This window comes from Lepisma saccharinum, chromosome 16, assembly GCF_977018435.1.
Source record: "Lepisma saccharinum chromosome 16, izLepSacc3.1, whole genome shotgun sequence".
Lineage (NCBI taxonomy): Eukaryota > Metazoa > Arthropoda > Insecta > Zygentoma > Lepismatidae > Lepisma > Lepisma saccharinum.
Window position 1 is genome coordinate 38,948,403 of NC_139244.1, and position 24,688 is coordinate 38,973,090.

Sequence of the window (24,688 nt, forward strand, 5' to 3'; positions counted from 1 at the left end):
ACTACAGAGGGCTCTGAGTTAGATAACTTTAATACTGGTCACCCGCTATAGTGGTTACAATGAAATAATGTGTGTAAGATTACATATGGATATGGTACGATATATTTTTAATTTTGTACTGCGAAATAGCTGCCTCGTCTCATTAACCGAGCGCGTTGGTTTGGTCGGCTCACAATTTCACCAGCAGAGGTTGTATCGGGACGAGACGAGACAAGACAAGACATGGCAGTCTCGTTTCGAGTTGTTAACATCTATCTTGTGTTCATTTGTAAATGTCTCAATGACGGTCTCGTCTCGATTTCGAAGGGCAATTCTCGTTCTCGTCTCAAGTCTAAAGAAAATATAGGGTCACAGTACATACTTTCAAGGTGCATATAAAAGTTATTAAGACAACTTTCCTTAATGGCCTTTTTTGTTTGACGAGTACCAGACCTCGAAAACGGGATATTATCCTGAGCAAACCAAACATCCGATTCACAATTACAACGAATGACCTGGCGTTATAGTAATTATACACAAAATTCATTATTTATATGAGGAAGTCACCTTGTAAAGTATAAGAAATCCGGTTTACATGATTATTTTTTCAATATCGTAACAAAGTCTTGAATGAGATCGAGAATCTCGGACAAAGTATCAGTGTTTCATCTATTTTCCAGAGGTGTGTACCCACCTTGGGCTCTTCTCGGTACCAACCATACTAACAAACAAACGTTCCAGGTTTGACACTCGACTTTGGTAGACTGTTCCTCTTTGTGAATGTTCTTTCATTGTTAGGTGTGGCGTGCTTGCTCGGTCCTTAGGAGACAGGCTGGGGATACTTCTATGGTTAACATTAATGTTCCTCATGCATTAGACGAGATAGCATTTTCACGAGAAGAGACTGGACATACCAAAATCTCGTCAGCAACACTAGTTAACTTGGTGAAAGCAAGACAGGTTGCGTGATATCAGGTATGCATATATATATATATAGGAACAGGGTGTCTCAAAAGTAATAGCGCAAACTGAGAAAGGTGAAAGTACACGATAATAGAAGCAAAAAAGTCTGTGTAAAAATGGGTCTGAAAACGAGCCGTTTTCGAGATAATCTCGAATGTGTGATTACAACCCGCCACTGAGTTCATTGTTTGTAAACGTCGTCCTAGTTGGTAAAATGTACTCTTCGTTGCGGTAACGTTCAATTTTCACTACACAGTCCAGCACAACTGACGTGACTCCCACAGTACGATTAGACTGTGTACTGATTGTATCCATCCTGTTTGATTACAACGCCACCTCTCGGAAATGTTCTGTTTGATTGCAATGCCACCTCTCGGAAATGTTCTGTTTTGTAAACAAAGAGCAAACCTCGGACCGCACAAGGAGTAAAGCATTCGGTGTTTACAAAATGCAGTCAAAGACGGCTTGTAACCACATATTCGCACACATTATTAGCATTTTACCAACTAGGACGACGTTTACAAACAATGAGGTCACATTCGCGATTATCTCAAAAACGGCTCGTTTGTAGACCCATGTTTACTGAGACTTTTTTGCTTCTATTATCGTGTACTTTCAACTGTGTCAGTTTGCGCTATTACTTATGAGACACCCTGTATATAGGCTATATATACAGGATGACTGGTAATTAGATGTATCCCTGAAAGGGTTTAAAGTAGAGACAATTTGCGATAAATTTGACCATATGATACCCCGTCCGAAAATTAGTAGTTTTCGAAATAATCGAATTTCATTTTTTTTTAAAAAAATGACAATTTTCCACATAAAAAGATGAATTGAGAAAAAACTGCTCATTGTATGGAACTTATTTCAGCGTTTTCTGATAGCTAACAAATAAGTGGTTCGTTGAAAAAAAAAGTTTTTTCCAAATAACAATCACATGTAAGTAACGGGTGGGTCTAAACTTACAAGTGATTTTAAAAAAATGCACTCTTAGTTTACTTGGCAACGTATTAATAACAAAAATGGTATGACACGAAGCGTACAAATTACATAAATTACTTCCTTGTGACATCTGCTATCCAACAAGGTACAAATGGTGTTAACATTCACATTTGTGTACAAGAAATAATACTTCATTCATCTTCATGTGAATGGAATCAATGAACAATACAATTAAAGAACATTACACGTCTTACTCAAAGTGGGCACCTCCGTTACGAATGCAGGCACGCAGGTTTTTACGGACATTTGGTCTCTTAACTCATGATGTGATGGTGTCCTTGATGTGTTGACCAGCTGTTAAGATCCTCTCCCTGAGCTTCTTGCGAGTTTACCGGTGTCTTGTCATGTGGCTCCAAATGTAAAAGTCGCAAGGCTTCAAGTCGGGGTATCGAACCGGCCAGGGAATCGGGCCGCCTCGGCCAATTCAATTCTTTGGCTAGTTTTCATCCAGCCACTGTCGCACGCCCAGGCAGAAGTATCAACAATCATTTGATCGAGCCATTTTTCCTGCCCTAAATCTTAAATGGCATCACTTATGAACATTTTTTGAGGAACGGAATGGCAATGTTGTTGGAGGATGTGCCTCTAGCTACAAGACGTGACATGATTTATCAGCAAGATGACTGCCCAGCTCGATCCCCCGATTTGAAGCCTTGCGACTTTTACATTTGGAGCCACATGACAAGACACCGGTATACTCGCAAGAAGAGCGCAGGGAGAAAAATTCGAACCATGTTCTCTTCGATCCGCAAAGAGCAAAATAATATTACGGAAATGGAAAATGATATCTACTGCCTCAAAAATCAATTACAATACGAATGCGTGGGCGTAGGCGAGTTTCACTGACGTCATCGAAATACATATTATGGGATGGAACCGCCATGATTGCGAGCCTGCTAGGTAAAAAAAAATGCTACCTAACATTGGAGCAGGGGAGATTTAAACGCAATATTTGATAACGCTGTTGATTAGTTTTGGTTTTAAGCCCACTTTATGCACAGATAGGCTAATCGGGACTGGACGTACAGTTTAAAGTGGGATCCGAACCACTATGTAATGTGATGTGTCTCCACCGAGCATCGAACACGGAACCCCTTGATTACAAGGCGAGAACGTTATTGCTACGCCATCGGGGAGGCCCTTTGATTGGTCTATTGATTTGGTTTATTTTATATCACTTTTATGACACTTTTTGGCTAATCGCAAAGATGAATGATGATATGATGAATGGACGCACACAAAGGACACGAAAAACTCAATATGCTGACCAAGACAGAAATTTATTTTATTATAAAAGATAAACTAAACGTAACGTTTCAACCTTCTAGCAAGGTCTTCTTCAGACTCTGCACCAAGTACAAATGTAACAAGGTACAAAAACAGGACGATATATATACACACAAACATTACTCCCCTCCAGACTATTAGAAAGTTGTTCTGGAACATTCTAGCAGAGGCTGAAAGACAGGTTGAAACAAGATAGGGATGATGTAGGACTTAAGAGAGAGAGATAAATGCGATATTCAAACACACGAGAGAAACATGACATGACATAGAGTGGAATGAGGCTAACCAGATAGGAAGGGAGAAGAGAATACTAGTGAGAATTCTGACAACCTGGAATCATGAGAATGGTAAATAACACTATTATTCCACTCATTTTCGTTCCTTTATTTCTCACAACCGACAACTTCTTTTCACTTTACAAAGAGGTCTACAACGCGCCTTCTCCGCTTTTTATTCATATTTTCCCCCCAAGCCGTGTGTCAGTTGACAACATTTTTATCTTTGTGGAGAGCTTATGAAACGAGGAAGTTTTTTCCGTAATTTTTACGCCAAGTGTGTTACCAATTTTTTGAGTAATCCTCTTCGATTTAAACGATAATTTCCAAATTTCTTCATGACGTGTGCACCAATGACTGTTTCTTTCTGTGAGTATGGGAATTTTGGGCATGATTTTGCCCCCCAGTAGTCACTCATCCGTCAGCTGTTAGCAACGTGTCGATTAAGTGTCCAGGGTGTAGTAGTTTTTTTACAATTAGTAGTTTTTTGGTCGCAAGTCGGAATATGTCACGAAAATCTACAAACTGAAATAACTCGAAACCCATTGATTTCCGACCCCCGGTGCATAGGGTCAAATTTGTTGCAAATGTGCTCTAATATTACCCATTTCCAGGAATAGGTCGAATTACCAATCACCCTGTATATATATTATATATATATATACAGGGTGTCATTTTAATGGCGCCCACGGACCACAGATTCGTATAGAGGACATCAAAACAAACAACTTTTCTCAGTAACATTTTTCTGGTTGGTTCGTCATTTCGGCGCTACAGCCTTTTAAAAAAAGCCCGTTTTGACGCCTGAATGCTGACAACCACACACAACATTTGATTGCATTTGTGACGTCATATCCCGTCGTGAAGCGATGCGTTCCTGGGTTGCCAGGCACACACATATTCTGTGAAAAATGACATACTTACAATCAGCCACATTATGTACCGTAAAACGAAACGAGCAAACACATTCTGTAACTTAAAAGGAAATAAACAAACGATACGAAAAATGGTAGAAAGAAAATAGAATTCAAGTGGAAGTGGTCATATCGAATTTTGTATCAGCTTATATGTCAAATATTTGCAAATCTAGTTATCAAGTTGTCATCTACAATTTAGTCTATCCACTTCGTCCTTCTGATACTAGTTGTCTGTGACACACTGAACAGATGACAAAATAGAAATGAAAGAACTCAAAATTCCAAAGGTAAGCAACACATAGTTAGTAAGTATATTCAGGGCATTATGAGGCAAGTGACAAAAATGGTTGAAAATACAGGGATATAAGTAGTAGTAATACAAGCTCTCCGACGACTGTGTTTATCTATACATCAGATACACATGTAATAGTTTGCAACTGTGAACAGGGCAGTATATTCGCTACTGATTCATCATTAGATTGTTACTGTGTTTGTACGTGTTTTAGCCGTAATGTAACAACGTGAAACTTGGATACTTCCGTTATCAGCACAAAAATACCACAAGGCATCTGGTCACAAACCTGTAGATATCAACCTTGCAACGAGATTTACAAATATAATTGACATGTAGCTGGGCGTAAACAGCCACATGTAAGCTGTAAGTTCAATAAAATTAATTATTGTTGATATTTGACATGTAGGCTGAGACAAAATCCGATATTGACACTTCATTTTGAATACGTTTTTTATTATTTCTCATATCATTGGTTCACTTCCCCCTTTCCTTAGATGACTGCTGATCTTCTGGCTGGTAGGCTATGATGTTTGGTCTACTGGACGCGTTTCACACTTCGTTTTACAGTTAATAATGTGGTTGGTAGTTTGTCATTTTTCACAAAATTTGTGTGTTCCTTGCAACACTGCCGTGCGCTGTTTCACCGCAGGATATGACGTCAGAGATACGATCAAACGTTGTGTTGGGTTGCCAGCATGCAGGCGGCAAAACGGTATTTTTTGAACTGCTGTACCGTCGAATCGACGCACCAGCGAGAAGAATGTTACTGAGAAAAGTTGTTTGTTTTGATGTCTTCTATACGTTTCCGTGGTCCGTGGGCGCCATTAAAATGACACCCTGTATATATATATATATATATATATCGGGTGGTCCATTTATAATGATAGTATGGAATATCGCATGCTAACAGTAACTATTAACTAATGATTTTGTTGTCGCTTCCACGGCCCACGCTAAGTCGCTTGGCTAGCAGAAAGCCCATTCTGCACGCCTCGCTGATACATAACGTCAGTTTACTCAGTGACGTAGGAGGTGAATTTCAGCGATGTTTGAAGGTGCATTTCTGAAGAACCAAAACAATTATCGCCGAGAGATTTTGTTCACCTCATTTCTGTGTCATAAATACGTAAAATGAATGGATTTAAAAAGTTTTTAATGTCGTAGTCGAAAGGTTCATTTCGACGAGGCGCACGAAAGGACCGGAGGAGAGCTCGCCGCGTAGCAAACCACACGCACCGCTAGTTCAAACTCAAGTGACTGAAAGATAACGTTCACTAACATTTAGCTGCTGTTTCTGGTCCTTATTCCATTTTGGCATTAGGTTCATTTCTCTCCTTAACTGCATGGAAAATGAACCTTATGTACCTAGCAGATTTGGACCATACGATTTCACTCTCTCGATTTGGCAACCGAATGAATCGGCTACTCTTTCTTTGCTGTAGCCGACTTAGATCAACCGAGAAATCGATTACAATTCAGCTACGGACAGTTTGAAATGTTCTTAGAATAATCGATGATTGATAAAAAAAAATCGAATATCTCGAATTATTAAAATAATCGAAAAGCACGAATTATTAAAATAATCGAATTAAAGGATTATTTTAAATGGATTCTAAGTTGAATCGATAGAGGGAAAGGGTGTGCGAAGGATTTTGGCCGAATATTCTTTTCCTTGTGGTCGCTCTATAGTGTGCTTTCTTTAAACATTTAGACTCTCCTTAAAATTCATATTAAGATTCTAAAAGACTTAACAGATTTTTACTCCTGCAGTATTAACATTAAATCTTAAAAGGAGTGTTCCATATCATTATTCTCAATTTATCAGTTACAACCCTAGAAAATTTCCAGAAGTTTACTACTGCTCAAAGTATAATATACATTTTCAGATTAATATGAATATTACAAGGAAAAGAATCGGACGTTGGACGAAAACTCCGTTTAAAGCTAAGGTGGAACAGAGAGCTAGCGCTCGATATTTATGTCAAGCCAAGCAAAATTAGCTTCATTTATTGACAGTGTGACATGCCACACAGAGATGTGTGCGCCACGTGCACTATGACTTATACCCTAGCTGCGACCAGGAGTGTCGGATTGATAGTCGGTCAATTTTTGAAAACATCGCCCTGGACGAGCTTGGGCAAGTAGACTTGAGTTTAAATGCCTGCTACCTACGTGCATCTTTGCTGAAAACAAAACTGCCATGATAGTCTTGATCTTGATTTAAGCACCGTAAACGAATATAATTGGAGGTAGTTAAAAAACAACAACCAATCTGCCATATCCTTCATGCGGTTACTCTGCTTATATTTTGTGTGTCATACTTTCCATGTGTTTAGGTGCCATTGGCGTGCATTGGCAAAGAGCTTTTGAAGATTTCCCTCTTTTTGAAACACGACTGTGATAATTTCTTTACTTTGAAAAATGACATCTGCTTACCATTTCTTCTTTCAACTTTCGCTGTGCTCTAAATATTTGAGAGAGGCTATTATAGATTATTTTCTAGAACAATCTAGAAGATGCGAATAATCACTTGAATGCTGTAGAAGGGATTCTATGCAGTTGTAATTTTTCATGAACAGAAATCATAGCCGGTTTCTCAAAGGAGAAAAGTTGCTGAACAGGTCTTTGCTGCAACAGGTCAAAGGTCGACCAAAATCTTAAGCGTGTTCTTACCAAGATCAGGCTTCGACCTGGAGACGTTGGGAGTGGACGCTCCAATCTCCTGCCCTGAACTCGTGGTGGCCGAATCCGACAGCTCTCCGTTGAGAAGGCTCCTGCGATATTCACTGGCACGCCTCGGGGCACCGGGCGTTGGCACCCTGGTCACCTCGTGGACCGTTCGCATCGTGTCCTTCGGCACGAGAACCAGCTCCTCCCTGTGCGGCCGCGAGGACGACGTCAACACTGGCACACTGGTCTTTCTGCCCACTGGCAGCTTCTCGGCACTAACACTCGTCCTTGCACTCGAACGCCTCCTGAGAGCAGATGGCGCTGGCACCACGACCGACGTGTGGGCAGTCTGGCGACGACGCTTCTGTGGCGACGCCGGCGGCGACGAGGCCTCCGTGACGTCACTGAACGACACCACCTTGCTCAAAGGCTCCACGGAATAGCCTATCTCCTCGCTGCTTTGGAAGTTCCGTAGACTCGGGTGGAAGTATGTAGGTGTCGCTGGCGGCGTCGGAAAGCGTGGCCTCGGACCGCCATATTCCTCCTCTTCCAAGATGTCGGCTTCGCGGCAGACCTGGTGCACGGCGTCCCTGTCCAGAAGCATGCCGTCGGCGGCGTCTATGAGTGGGATTGATTCGTCGCTCGGCACTTCCGGTGTCCCTGATACAGGCCTCACCACCTCCCTCCCTTCCTGAGCACCGACGGGACCTTCTTCCTGCTCTGGAGTGGCCTCTAGTCTTGGCGTCGCTTCGTGTTCCACCCGCACCTCGCTTGTTGGCGCCACTGTCTCCTTGGAGGCTGAGATGGTGGGCAGTTTGGCAAAACTGGTTTTCTTTCTGCAAATAAGAAGGCAAGCGTTAACTGTGAACTGATTCAAAGAAACAGTGCTTCAGTATATTTCACATACCCTCATTTCTTAAAATCACCACGTGACACAGGCCGTGTCCGAAAGGTGTAATACCGTACTTGAAGCGAACACTCTTCGAGAATGGTCTTGCAGTTCAGTCTAGAAGTTTTGGACTAGAAGCGGAAATCTTTCGATTTGCACTTCCATTGCAACGCCAATTACGATAGGTAGATAAAATTAAAAACATATTGTTTTCCCGCGTTTAAAACACTTGTTTTTCACCGTAGAAATCACATACCATTTTAAAAAGTACGTATAGTTACATTTCGACACATTAGAAGAAATACAACCAACATTTGGTTGACTTTCAACTTTCACGACTTCAAGCAAATGAACGTGTGCAGAAGTCTAATAAAAGAGACTACAATCTCACGTACTGCGTGCTATGTGCTCGTTTACTTGGCGCTTTCGAACTGCACTAGGTGACGTCACGTGTGACATGACTATACTTCAAGACTACCTTTTGGACATTTCGGACAGAGCCACAGTGTATTGGCAACGTAACATTTATTTGTCGATAATAATACTTGAGCATGTACTTAGATGCACTCTTATACATTAGCTATCTGCATACAGCTTTAAATATGATCTCTCATGCATATATGAACACAATTATATACTTTTTAACATCAAGAAGCATATATCGTTTATTGACGAAGGTCTGTTGTCCACATCGACAATCAAGTTTCCAAAATGTTTGCTGCTCGGACCTTTTCTTTATTTGAATGTCAACAATTATGGGTTATTTTAGATTATGTCTAGGGTTTGGACTCTGCTTTGATGTACAGTACACTTTTCGTTATCTACAAGTCACATTTGTGAGATCTGTCATTCTGAGCACTCTATCTTGTCTGTGTCTATGAATGAAATATAAGGTGAATCCTTACATATCTGGATGGAATTGTGTCGATGGTCGGTTGAATCAATGGGAAACTAAGTTGTACACATTAAGTGAGAAATACTTGAATGTGTATAAATTTACATATTTACCCTGTAAACTAATTTGTTGTAAAAATAACGATAATAACATACAGGGTAATTCATAAGCATCTCCGGATTTACGGAATCAATAATAAAGCTGCAAAGAAAGACACAGCAGAAAGAACAGTGTCATTAGATGCAGAAGCTGATCAAGTTTTTGTAAGACGATTTGAAAATAATGAGCCAATTGTGACAATGTAACGAAGTTTTTGTTTAAGAGAGCACCAGAAAGAGCACCAACAGGCAGCATTTGAAGTGGCAAATGTTAGCTGAGGCGATGTTTGGTCGAACCTTATGGTTAACTTGGGGAATACTCCTATGGTTTAACATAGTGACAACGAGACATCTGGGAGGATGCTTTCCGGCATCCCCCCCTCACTTCGAGCACTTGTCTTACTTCATTTATTTCCTGTTACTCCGCTACGGAGCATAGGGCCTCAACGAAGCATCGCCAACGGACTCTGTTTCCAGCCATCTTCCTTATCTCGTTCCAGGTCTTTCCTGCTTTCCATATTTCTTGCTCTATTGTCCTTCTCCAACTAATTCTTGGCCTTCCTCTCCTACGTTGTCCTTGTGGGTTTCAGCTCAATGCTTGTCTTTCTATTGCCGGTGGATCTTTCCTCAATGTGTGGCCAATCCACTTCCACTTTCTTCTTTTCATCTGCATTGCCACCGGTTCCTCTTGTGTACATTTCCATAGATCTTCATTTGAGATAATATCTGGCCAATATATTATAACGTAACGCGACGTCGAATATTTATTTAACGTGCCTGACGTCATTTTGATTCTACGTTACGAGGGTAAGGTCAAACCCACAAAACAATTAAACACATAAACAAAAGGCAATCATTAACAACCTATTTACCTTTTGTCCCAGGGTAAGTGCCATCAGTTGGAGCCCAAGAGATTACATAGGGTAGAACAAATCACACCACAGGGTGAGTTCTATATATATACACTGTAATTTCTATAAAAGAGCACATGCATAAACATTACATCATTGCCCCTTTCATTCTCACAGTCACACTCGCATTCATTTCTCGGCAATCCAATAGACATGAGTAATTAATACAATAATAGTTCGGCGGCATGTTTAAAGTTAGCTACATTAATTTAAACTGTTCTTAATTTGACATTTTACTTTTGCATTTACGGAAAAAACATGTTCCGGTCGGAGCTTTACCTGTACGACAAAACACTACTCCTTTTAAGTTGTTGTTGTTGAATGAATGTTAATCTATATATTGTTGATTTTGAGGTTAACAAGGATCACTGATATATAATTATATTGACAATTTATAGCGTCGTACAATCTGAATGTTAAATACTTTGGATGAATGGATAATTGAACGCTGTACGGTTTTACATGTTAAATGATAGTTGATGCAATTTAATCACCGTAATAAGCAATGTCTTGGTAATGTTTACGTAATTAGCGAGTTCATTGGATGTCACGACGGGGCGAACGAAGCTTATCCATTTTCACGTCCATTCCGGCTTACCTTTGTCGGCTCTGACTGAAGTCCTCGTGGTGAAGTCGTGGATGTTTGCGGCGTGGTCAATAGATGGCTTCCGGGCGATAAGATAGGATCTCCGCATCTTCAAGGTGGCAACTGGGTCAGACGCCCCCCAGCAGGGCCTTTCTCTGTCTCTACTCCATATTGATAGTACACAGATACGTGCGAAATAACACAACACGGAACGGAGCGACACAAAGCGGATACTTTCGCGGGTGGTTCTCGAGAGATTGACGATGATAACACGTCGAAGAAAATCTGAGTAAAACTGGTGGTTTCCCTTCTCTGCGCGTCTATTTATTTGCTATTCAAAAGGTCTGTTACGGTACCCTCTCTGTCCAAGCGTTGCTAAATTGTCATCAAATCGTAGGCTCTTGTCCTGCTATCTTCGCCCGTATATTTGGAGTTCTTTGACCCTTCTCGAGCAGCACCTCGAGTAGAGGTTAGCCAAAGACCAGGCCCATTGTAACCTGCACGTTCGTTCCGAAGACAGTGCCAGGGAGTCTGTAGCTATTGTTATTCAGTCTAGCTGTTTAACCTTTAATATCGGGCTTAATTTATCTCCTATCAAATTCTGCTTTGGGGATTTCGTCGATGATAATCTGCTGCTGGGCTGTCTTTAATTTCAGTTGAATCTGACCATTGGTAACAAAGTTGTATTTTTATATTTCTTTACCCGAGGCTCGGCCTCTTCTCTCGGGAAACAGGCTAGTCCTTCGCACTCTGCCGTCCAAGTCCCGGTGAACAGCAACAATCCAATGCATATTATTGCTTATTACGATGATTAATTGATTTACCTGATAATTGGCAAGATTTTATCGTTATAACATTCCCCTCTCCTTACACATGAATTTTTTCTGAGCTTAAGATTATATGCGAAGGAGAAATTCATCAAAACACAATTAATAATTAACGTTAAATCTTGCCTAATTATTACACATAGGCGCTCGAATAGGGACTCGAACCCTGGAATATATAGTTGTCTTTCTCTATAGACTAAATTGCACTTTTCAATTAATTTACATTATTACATTTAACATTAACCAAACATAAAATTGCAGGATTACTCAACATTCATTTTCAGTTCTTGACTCTGTAACATTGGTCATTTAAACAAACACCTTGCTAACACTTATGAGAATTATCCTATTATGTATGCATATACATATGTAAACTTACTACATTCACACTCTAAGTTATGATGAAAATTCACTCTTTGAGATATAGTTCAGAATTATTGAGTTATTACATAAAATATTTCTTATCATCAATTCAAACCATTTAAAATACATGTTTCTTTACTAAATAATATCTATTCTGGGTAATAAGAATATAAATAATACGTTATTAATGTTGGCATAAACATAACATGATATATGCTCAGATATTGATATGTATATAGATATATATATATATATAAGTTCTCATTTTTTTTTTGAATATTAATAATAATAATAATATCATAATTGTGTTAACTTATTTACACTAGTATGCGGAATAATTTACAAGTTTAAAGGCTCTACTGGTAATCTGGCGCGTTGGGATTGAGTCCCCTACTCGTTGATGGTTGAGACCATTGCTCGTCAGTCTCTTGCTTCTCATTGTTGTAGGCGGTTCTTACTAAATGAATAGCTTGTGTTCTGCCTTCTTCCATACGATTGTCTTCCTCCCCGCGTGAAAATCGTATGTCGCCACGCCCTCGGTAACCTGCGTTTGTGTTCTTTCCGCCTCCACGGTAGTTTCCTCGATTCGAGCGTTTGGTATCCCTGTCTCGCTGTCTTGGAGGACTGTACTGCGATTGTTCTTGTCGATTGAATTGTTGTCGACGTCCATTGTATGTATTGCGTGTAGTCGCCATTTGCACTCGTGGAAAATTTTCTCCTCTCTTCCTATCAAAATTATTATTCCCTCTTCTGCTTGATTGATCTTCCCATCGATGTTTTTCGTTCTCCTTCAGCAAATCCATGTCTTCAAGGATAAGCGACATTCGGTCAAAATTTTCTAACACATCTCCTGTAAGCTGTCTCTGTACGTAGCTCGGGTACATAGCTCTGATGGCCGTGAGGATTTCTATCACTTCGGTTCCGGGCTTAAGCGAACGGAATTCATTCACCCTCTGCCAGAAAAAAACTGTTCGTATGTGAGCTTTCCGTTGACGTCGTACCGCTTGTTTCTTAACTGGGTAACCTTCCTCTCTACCAATGATCTGCACTGAAATTGTTCAATGAAAGCTTTTTCGAAGGTGCTAAAGGTCTTGAACGCTGGTACCTGGTGGTCTAACCAAATGCGTGCGGAACCGCGAAGAAGTTTCTGGATGAGCTTCAGGTGGTCCTCTTCGTGAATCCCATATAAAATGCAATCTCTTTTGAATTCTTGAAGAAACGTGGATGGCAAAGTTTCTGTCTTCTCTTGGTCGAAAATCATAAAGTTGTCCAGTGAAAACTTCGAGAAGATGGCACGCCTGCCTATTTCCGAGGTGGCTACACTGGTCTGTACCACGGAGTGGACTCGCGAGCAACTGCTATCCTGCTCCATGACGTCATCGCCTGTGGCTTGACTCCCCGATCGAGATGGTTGCTGCGCTAATGTCGCCAGGGGCGTTGTTTCTCGCTGGTCTTCCTCGTTCCTCGTTCGTGGTGACGTAATAACGATTGAAGAAGTCTCTCTCTGCATCGTTTCTTTGATTCGTGTGACGTCTTGGCGTAAGTCTTGCGTCATGTTTTTTATCTTCCTCCATTGCTGTTCTTCCGAGGTCATCTTTGTTTCGATTTGTCCAAATCTTTCTTCCACCATTCTGGAATCCGCTGCAAGTCGACGATCAACCATTCGGAATTCCTCTTCTATTCTCTTTTCTACGTCATTCTTCTTTTCTTCTATCTTCTCTCCCAGGTGTGCCAGGTGTTCATGGATCTGCCTGACTTCAGTTTCCACCGTTTTTTCCAGGTTCTCAATGTCTTTTGAGTTATCACGATGTCTTTCAACACACTCTTCTTGGGCTTTTTCTATTTTCTCATCATTCTTTTTTAATGCTTGTAGAAACTGATCCATCATCTCTCGGTGTTGTTGTTCTTTCTCTCTTCTTCGCAATTCTTTTTGCTTTTCTTTCTCTTCTTCTTCCAATTTCCTCTTCCTTTCTTTCTCCTCTTTTCGACGTTCTTTCTCTTGTTCTTCCAATTTTCTCTTCTCCTCTTTCTCTTCTTCTTCCAATTTTCTCTTCCTTTCTTTCTCCTTTTTCGACGTTCTTTCTCTTCTTCTTCCAATTTCCTCTTCCTTTCTTTCTCCTCTTTTCGACGTTCTTTCTCTTGTTCTTCCAATTTTCTCTTCTCCTCTTTCTCTTCTTCTTCCAATTTTCTCTTCCTTTCTTTCTCCTCTTTTCGACGTTCTTTCTCTTCTTCTTGTTGCTTCATCATCGTAGTGAAGAGCGCCATTATCGCTTGAACATCCATGGTGCCTTGGGTTGGTAACACTGCCGTTGGCTGCTCACTTTCAGGGATAACGGTATTCTCCGGAGCACGGTTGCTTTCTCCTCCCTGGTCGCCTTCCAGTAACGTCACTTCCTCTCCTTCCTTTAGATTGTCCATTTCTTCAATCTTCTTCCTTTGTCGAGTTATTCTCTCCATCACCCTTCTCCTCGGTCGTTATTCTCTCTCTCTTCTTCCTTGGATTCGATGCGTTCTCGCAGCGAGATATAAATTTCTCTTTTCTTTTTCATAAATAGACCCTACGGGGTTTTGCGTCTCCCCCCTTACCATCCTTGATCGATGCTTTATCCTTATCGCCGCATAAAAATCCAAAATCTCTCGCTATGTAAATTACTTTAACCATTGTTACTTCACGCCCACTATATATATTGCACAAACAATTAAATACTCAATTCACATGCTAACTATGCGTAAATACACTTAAATACTCTAAACTAGAAAATTACTGATTATAGCAACACAAAGAACTAAACGCTTCATACTCTAGGTGTCCTGCGTGGTATTTTTTTAACTGCAATAAGTGATTAATATTTGATTTTCTACCTCTATCAATCTCTTGGTTCCTGTCGAAGGCATGTAGGCACATAGCTCTATAGCTGAATAATTATGGCACAATAAACTCATTTTTGCGACTATTAATAACTTCCATCCTTCTATCGACACTTATTTAATATTCGGGCCTACTCGGACCTACACGTCGAATGTTCGGGCTTACTCGTCGAATATACATGTCACTTGTTCGGAATTACTCATCGAACATACATGTCATCATGTTCGGGATTACACATCGAACCTACATGTCGCCATGTTCGGAATTACTCGTCGAACCTACATGTCCCTGTTCGGGCGCCATCTTTTATAACGTAACGCGACGTCGAATATTTATTTAACGTGCCTGACGTCATTTTGATTCTACGTTACGAGGGTAAGGTCAAACCCACAAAACAATTAAACACATAAACAAAAGGCAATCATTAACAACCTATTTACCTTTTGTCCCAGGGTAAGTGCCATCAGTTGGAGCCCAAGAGATTACATAGGGTAGAACAAATCACACCACAGGGTGAGTTCTATATATATACACTGTAATTTCTATAAAAGAGCACATGCATAAACATTACATCATTGCCCCTTTCATTCTCACAGTCACACTCGCATTCATTTCTCGGCAATCCAATAGACATGAGTAATTAATACAATAATAGTTCGGCGGCATGTTTAAAGTTAGCTACATTAATTTAAACTGTTCTTAATTTGACATTTTACTTTTGCATTTACGGAAAAAACATGTTCCGGTCGGAGCTTTACCTGTACGACAAAACACTACTCCTTTTAAGTTGTTGTTGTTGAATGAATGTTAATCTATATATTGTTGATTTTGAGGTTAACAAGGATCACTGATATATAATTATATTGACAATTTATAGCGTCGTACAATCTGAATGTTAAATACTTTGGATGAATGGATAATTGAACGCTGTACGGTTTTACATGTTAAATGATAGTTGATGCAATTTAATCACCGTAATAAGCAATGTCTTGGTAATGTTTACGTAATTAGCGAGTTCATTGGATGTCACGACGGGGCGAACGAAGCTTATCCATTTTCACGTCCATTCCGGCTTACCTTTGTCGGCTCTGACTGAAGTCCTCGTGGTGAAGTCGTGGATGTTTGCGGCGTGGTCAATAGATGGCTTCCGGGCGATAAGATAGGATCTCCGCATCTTCAAGGTGGCAACTGGGTCAGACGCCCCCCAGCAGGGCCTTTCTCTGTCTCTACTCCATATTGATAGTACACAGATACGTGCGAAATAACACAACACGGAACGGAGCGACACAAAGCGGATACTTTCGCGGGTGGTTCTCGAGAGATTGACGATGATAACACGTCGAAGAAAATCTGAGTAAAACTGGTGGTTTCCCTTCTCTGCGCGTCTATTTATTTGCTATTCAAAAGGTCTGTTACGGTACCCTCTCTGTCCAAGCGTTGCTAAATTGTCATCAAATCGTAGGCTCTTGTCCTGCTATCTTCGCCCGTATATTTGGAGTTCTTTGACCCTTCTCGAGCAGCACCTCGAGTAGAGGTTAGCCAAAGACCAGGCCCATTGTAACCTGCACGTTCGTTCCGAAGACAGTGCCAGGGAGTCTGTAGCTATTGTTATTCAGTCTAGCTGTTTAACCTTTAATATCGGGCTTAATTTATCTCCTATCAAATTCTGCTTTGGGGATTTCGTCGATGATAATCTGCTGCTGGGCTGTCTTTAATTTCAGTTGAATCTGACCATTGGTAACAAAGTTGTATTTTTATATTTCTTTACCCGAGGCTCGGCCTCTTCTCTCGGGAAACAGGCTAGTCCTTCGCACTCTGCCGTCCAAGTCCCGGTGAACAGCAACAATCCAATGCATATTATTGCTTATTACGATGATTAATTGATTTACCTGATAATTGGCAAGATTTTATCGTTATAATATTCCCAGAAGTTTCCTTAGGCATCTATTTATGAATGTCTGTGGGCCTTTAGTAATTTTCGTTGTTACTTTCACATCCATAAAGGAGAACTGACTTAACATTAGTTCTAAAAATTCGCAGCTTAGTTTTTTCCTGGCTTTCCAAACTTTATATAGCTGAATAAATGCCACATTTGCTTTCCTAATTCTCGATCTAACATCATATTCTGTTCCCCCTGTATTTGTCACCAAACTCCCCAGATATGTAAACTCCTTAACCTCTTCATTATTTTCCTCATTCAAGTGTAAATTTTCCATCTTTTTTATATTTGTTCTTAATGATTTTGTCTTTGTACTATTTATTTTTAAACCAACTCTTTTCCCTTCCTTATCCAAATATCCTAATTTCTTTTCCATATTATTGTATGTGTGAGATAGCAGACAAATATCATCTGCAAAGTCCAAGTCTTCTAGCTGTTGGGTGAGACTCCAATTTATACCTCTCCTTTTTCCTTTTGTTAGCCTCTTCATTACTTTATCACTAACCATCAGAAATTTTGTTGGTGATAAAATACATCTTTGCCTTTCTTCTAAAATAACTGGTATTGCACAACATCATAGGAGTTTTTAATAAGATCAATCATATATGCTGGAATGCCACATTCCATTACAATTGTCCACATTTTCATTCTATTTACAGAGTCAAATGCTTTCTGGAAGTCCACAAATATAAGGTCCAGATTAGAGAAGTATTCCATACTCTGATCTATATTAATACGCAGTGTATTTATCTGATCTATACAGGAACGGTTGCTTCGAAAGCCTGCTTGTTCTCTCCGGATCTTTTTCTCAACACATCCTTTAATTCGGTTTAAAATAATTCTACTTATGTCTCTCCAGTTATTGCAGTTGGTAATATCTCCCTTTTTAGGTATTTTTACTATAGTAAACCTCTTTTCCAATCTTCTGGTATTGATTTTGTTTTCCATATTTTTGCAAAAAGTGGTTCGAGCACTACATACAGTTAAAACAATTCTTGAGTGGTAGAGGAAATTTTCGTGGACCGGTTGCATGTGCATTACTAAACGGCCAGTTCGGCCGGGACCCTCGCGGTATACTGCTTCTGAAATTGACTCTGCTCTTCTTTCCTGGCCACCAAGCTCGCACACCTGACTTTACCCCATGTGATTTCTTTCTGTTGTATACACAAAGAATATCGTACACATAACATACCAAAAGTTTATCAACACAGTATCATGGCTGCAGTCGCTACAAACGGATGTTTGTGCTATATTTCAATATATAAATAACATTTACTGTTAGTCAAAAATAAAGTTCTTGAAAATTGAGGATGCGTATATTACAGGACAAAAATTTTCAAACAGGTAATAAGTAATATGTATATTTGCTCTGTGTAAATTTCCAGTTTGAAATTATGTTATCCCTAGGTAGTCGGTCGACATTTTCTGCAGAAAATTGATCAAATGAAATCTTTATCTAATACTAGCAAGTGCTTAAATTTAACAAATAAAATAATTGCAATACAAACTATAGTAAACAATTAGTCTGAAATTACATGATGTGGTACTAGAGAACTGTATCATTAGGATTTATACGGGACAGAAATTACCTTCCAATAGAATTCCTTTAACTGGAAGAGAATTTTGTTTGCAGAGGGTGTTCAATTCACAGTTATAATTAATTATACAATGGAATATCATATAATTATTGTACATGATCAATTTATTTGATATTTGTCACTCTTAGTTATATCTTATTTTACAGCCTCACAAGGGAAGATTAAATATTATGCAAAATTTGTAGTTATCATGGGTTATGTAAATATTATGGGTTTTCAAACAAATACATCTAAATTGTAATTTTAATTGTTATTAGAAAATTTGAGTAATGAACTTGAAGCAAAAGATCGTGCACCAATTGGAAGAAAAGCAGGAAATTTGTAGTGAAGAAAGATTTAGAGTATATTACAGATACAATGCAAATACATACACATTCTCACAGAGAATATGATTCATGCTTTAAGCGTTCCACATATATTATGTGTACATATAGTTTAAGAAACTGATTACGAATTGAATGATGCTAGGAATCCAAGGAAAACAACCGAATGACACATTACATGCAGGTCTGTGTTCCATGTGCTATAGAGTGTTATGTGGTCTATCATCACTATTTCATACATTTATGATTTGATTTGATTTGCTTTATTTTACTTAGCTCATTGTGCCACATTTGGCTAATTTGCGAAGATGGAAATGAGGGATGATATGATGAATGAACACTCAGAAACATCCATGCCCAGGCCAGGATTCGAACCCAGGACCACTAGCGTCGTAGCACGATGTGCTAACCACTCCGCCACAGGGGTCGACTCATACACTTATGAACAGAAAACACATCATATATGAAGAGGTTTTGGTACACAGTGGCATTACAAGTTAAGAACTGATATTTGATATTTCAGATAAATAAGTAAATGAAGATTTTATTTTATATATCGTATGATAATTTCTCTGTCCAATCCATGGACAAGTGACAATGCCGTGGGAGGGGGGATTTTCCACAGAAAGCAATTGAGACTAATAAATAAATACATTGTTAACCCAAATAGATATAGTTGTATAGTATTTACAGGTATATTAAATGTTGTTGTCTCCATAAAATATCCCTTCCTGCACCCCCAATCACTGTTTTAAGCATTGTACTGTGTTATGTCACTGATTTCAAATGTGTTTTATGGTTTTCATCAATACTACTACTACTACTACTGCTACAACAACTTTAAAATGTATGTATCCTATGGCTTTTGTGCAAACAAAAGTTCCTAATATATAGACAAAGTGTATATATTTAATGGAATCAATATTTAGATACAATATTCTACCTTAAAGCAATCAATATTTAGATACAATAATTTACCTTAAAGCACACTTGGAAATTAAGACAATTGGAGATATTTTATCCAAAATTGGTGCACAATTCTTTATAGTGCAATATGTTCATTATAATTTAAAGATCTGAATATTAAGGACAAATCTGAGATTTGATTTGTATCATGTGCTTTAAGACTCCGTTTGAATCCATATGTATGTAAACTTTGGAAAATTTCATGTAAGTGCTATTGGTATAAATATCTGTGTATATATGTCACTGAAGGATAGAAGTTAGAAAAAAATTGTTGTGTAACAAAATCATGTATTTACTTTAACTAAAAAATTCAACGAGTTTTCTTTCTTACTTGCAATGTTGTGAAAACTTCATAACTTTAATTATTTTTAGTACATCCTACATATATTAATTTACAACTGTAATTTATCTCAAGTTCGTTTCTATGATGTTTGGAATGTTACTTTTATCACACAATATTTTAATTTTTTATAATATAACATAAATTATAAAAAACTCTTTTTAAAATTGCCCAAATTATAGATTTCAAATTTAATCTCAAAGAAGTAAGAATGTGTTACATTTGAATAAAAAGGTTTGTACGCTAAATTAAATATGTTAGTGTATTGTTTATAGTTACTCTTTCTTTTTTAATTAAAAAAGGAATTTGTGAGTAAAGAGGATTATATTTATTGAGGGATGTTTCAGAAAATAACTTTTAATATTAAAATGCTTGATCTGATGTCTGTTCTGTTTGCATTATTTACTTATTATAGTTAATTTTTTATATATTCTGCTGATATAATTCTATATTTAATGAAGAGAAGAAAAACTTGTATACGCTATGAAATAACCTTTTTAATATACCGAGAATAATATAATGATGTGCAATAAATTTGAAAACTTTTGGGTGTGGATGAAATATTACAATGACTTTGAAAATATAAAAATAATCGACATCCTAATGGAAGAAGAGATATATCATGGAAGGTGCATATATTTGCAAAGATGATAGAATGATTTGTATAATTCTAATACGTATTATCAGAAACTGCAGATTACTTCATTTCCGGCTTCTGTTTAGTTTATGCTTTGTATCCATGGAATTCGAGTGTTATTGAAGAAGAAGTATGAATGTACTGTAACTCTAGAGGAAGATTTATTTAAGGAGATATAGCTTGTTGATACCATTGTCTTACAAAAGGAGTTGCCTTTACCTGTACTAAGTAATCTTATGTGCAATGATGATCCCAAATTTTTAACTGGATACATTGAACACATGTTTATTCAGGAAACGACAAAGAGACGGACACCACACTCACACTACATAGATGCAAATACACTTTGGAACAATGTCACCAAAATCAGATAGTGTGTTAAGAAAAACCAGCTTGAACAATGGTAGCCACAACAACAGCTAACTGTAAAAGTACCTCACAAGGACACAACGATGAAGAGATGTTAGCGCCTAGAAGTGTTAAAAAGAGTAAAGACTGAGAAGAGAAGAAAGGCAAGAGATGGACAGCATAGGACTTTGAACATACACAAACACACACAATGTTTAGCCTTCTTATCTTTCGATGGCGCTCCATTGTTACTACCTCTGCTACAATGTGACTTCGCGAACGCCCCCAGCTGTCCTTGCAGCCCTGATTGAAAAGAAAGAGAAAAGACATGCCCATGCTCAAAATAACTACATGACATTTCAACAAATAAAGACACTTGATGGCTATCATACACACAGATAAGTGTGGGAACACTTCCAAACTGAACTGCTTGTAAATTCACTTCACATTAACACTTGGTTGCTTGCACTTGTAATGAGAATACAGGTAAGTGCCTAAATTGAAGTAATTTTGATTTAGGAGAAACAGTTAGTGAGTTTACAAATACTGCAATTATTAATTGCAAATGATGTTTTCCTCCTTCAAGCACTATGCAAGAACTTCTAATGTCCTTCAAACTAAATATACTAGACATAGTACTCAATTAATAAACTCCAGATATGTTCATACAACATTTCTGGACTTATTATCATCGTACATATTTTTTTTTACTTCAAAATTACTCAGTAATGAATAAGCTGCAAGATAATAAAAAAACTAACCTATCAAATAATATTTTACAGTTAACATGTCACGACTTTTACAGTTTCTTTGTTCCCTGCATAAAAACAAATATATTCTTAAGTTCCACTATATTTGCAGAATTGCAAAGGAAACATTACTCCCTATAACTTGAATAGTTAATAAGACTTTCATATTCATGAGAAGAGAAAGGTCCATTCACTAAAACATTAGAAACAAACTGCAAAGTAAAACCTCTGAATCAACTAAAGCAATATGGTTGTAAGATAAGAAATGAGAATATCACTCTCACTCTCATTTATGACTGTGTTTTGGATTCAGTAACAAGTTTTACCAGTATAATAATAGCCATTTCAAACTTGCACAGATGAGTATGATATTATGCATGTTCAGTTTAGAAGATATTACCTGATATTTACATTCCATTAAAATGCAAATAAAATATGCACTTGGTGCCAAGGACAGTAGTGACCGAACTCAATACTATTAAACTGCCATAAGCCAATAGTCTACATACAAATAAACAGAAATAAAGTTGCAGTGCAAACATAATTTTAACAAACTACAGTGCCACATGCTTTATATGCATATATTTTCTACAATTTAATCTTGAATATTTTAATCTTTAATTTTGTATAATTTAATATTATTAAGGGCAATTTTAAGTTACGAATTTTATAAAGCAATTTCTCTGCAGTATATATATATATATATATATATATATATATATATATATATTTTATTTTATTTTTGTCATTTAGCATTACTTTTATGCCACCTTTGGCTAATTGTGATGGTGAGGGTAAGTGATATGATGAAGGGACACTCATGAACACCCATGCCCAGGCTGGGTTTCAAACTCGGGACCCCTGGCATAGTAGCATGCTGTGTTAACCACTCTGCCATGGACCATGCATTATAGATTTACGAAATATCACATGTATGTATGTATATATGTGCATGTGTGTGTTTCTAAGCATGTATGTTAGTGATCTTGTATAATTTACATAAGAAATTTTTGTTACAGAGTAACATCCATTGTAAAGAGAAGACAGAAGTTTTATTTATTTGAATTAGTTGCTTCTTTTTCAGTAAATGAAATTATGCAAGGGTTAATAAATATGCCTGAAATAATATAAATGGCTGATTCAATGAGTGGCACTATGCTCAGCTCATGCAAAAAGCAAATGCGTTCTATGTTATAAAACTGTAAATATGTAAGTTGTCATATTAAAATTAATTGAGTAATATAAACTGGCTTTACATGAAATATATGTATCTATGCTAAGGTGCATTATACCTTAGTATGAATATGATCTTATAATAAATTTATTTCATTGAGATACTGATAATTCAATTCCTCTGACGCATATGTGCAAGTAATAATTTCAACCATGTTATAAGGAAGTTGATTATTGTAATTGTAAGAAGGTAAGAACTATTCTTTTGGCAATCAATCATTGCAATCAATTTTTCAGTAGGAATAATGAATTATATATTTTCCAATCAGTCATTGCAATCAACTTTTCATTAGGAATTTACCTATGATGGGCTATACCTCACAAGATTTATAACATATCTTAATTTTTTTGATTAATCAACATACTTGTGCCTTTACGGCACACAGTAAAATGTACAAATAGAGTATTGTACAATATATAATAATTTTACATCATATTCGATGTATATGAAGATGTCACAGAAATGACTTTACAATTGCTTATTTGTTAGAAAATTACTGATAACTTGAGAGATTTTACAATAGCAAAAATATTACTTGTTATCTATGTAACACACCAATAAAAAAACTTTAAAAAATATTGTCTGAAGTCACACAAATATCGTGCTTGTATCCGTAGGGATTAGAAAGAATCATATTTGCAGAAACATCCAATTATCAAAGTTTCTTTTCACAAAAACTGTTTTAATAATTGAAGATATAAACAAGTTATTTGAAATAAGGAAAATTTTATATATGTTTTAGTACTATATAGTAATTCGAGAAAACAATGTATTTTCTCTGGTAGAAGGCGTTATAGTGTATCTTGAAAAGTTGACAAAATAACTAGGTGAAAATTTTGAAGAGTTTGAAAGTGTAAGTGTTAAAATTTAGAAAACTGGAATTCTGAAATTTGAAGCATGCTCTCAAGTTAAATTCTTCTCTACTATGTAAGCGTAATAATTTATTTAATGCACATCACATAAGTTTGTGAATTAATTAGGTTTAATACTCCATAGCATGCATTACTGTATACTTAGAAAAATAGACTTGAAGGTAGTTTTCAATATTATCCAGAACATATGTTATACTAACCTTTGTGAAGGAGTTTCAACTGTGAGGTTTACATATTCACCATCTTGCGAGGAGTTTAGTGAACATAATGAGCTGATATCTGTAGTTTCTGTGCCAGAAGGGGCTGCGGAAAAAAAGTGTACAGCCTTTAAAACAATGCAGCAATAAACAAAATGTATATTCAGAATTAACAACATATTCAAGAGCAAAACTAATTATTTTCTGAAACTTTGTTTATAACGTAGCGTTAGTAATCTCTTTCAAAAATAATAATATTTATGTCACACACATATTACAGTACATACCAAAAATATCTTAGGATATAATGTGCATTCTTTTAATTTTCCTAAAAACATTACATCGCTCATTCTTCATCAAAACTTTAGGCTATATTGTACAGAACGATAATTGAAGCTTTCCAAAACAGTCACGAAGCAAATGACTTGAAAGTGCTTATGAACTGTATCTCAAGCAGAATGTTACACTAATATTTCTATATTTTATGTCCTTAAATAATATATTATTAATGAGTTCTATCATTCGAAAATCCTCTCACAAGGATTCCAGACTTAGAAAAGAAACATATTAGGAATCAATTTGCGTTTTGAACACCACATGCACGCACACATGCACCCTCACTTCCTCCACACACACCAATCAATCAAATTTGTGAA

The 24,688-nt window shown here is 37.4% G+C and overlaps 1 protein-coding gene across 2 annotated transcripts in view; it reads right to left on the reverse strand.

Annotated features, from left to right (window-relative positions):
• GABA-B-R2 (gamma-aminobutyric acid type B receptor subunit 2) overlaps positions 1 to 24,688 on the reverse strand; it is a 330,120-nt gene that overhangs the window by 15,634 nt on the left and 289,798 nt on the right. For both annotated transcript variants that reach the window (XM_083138018.1, XM_083138017.1), the window contains exons 13-14: positions 24,036 to 24,138; positions 7,395 to 8,227 (exon numbers count right to left, since the gene is read on the reverse strand). In XM_083138018.1, coding sequence (XP_082994144.1) covers positions 7,395 to 8,227; positions 24,036 to 24,138 — 936 coding nt within the window. The remainder of the gene's footprint in view (positions 1 to 7,394; positions 8,228 to 24,035; positions 24,139 to 24,688) is intronic.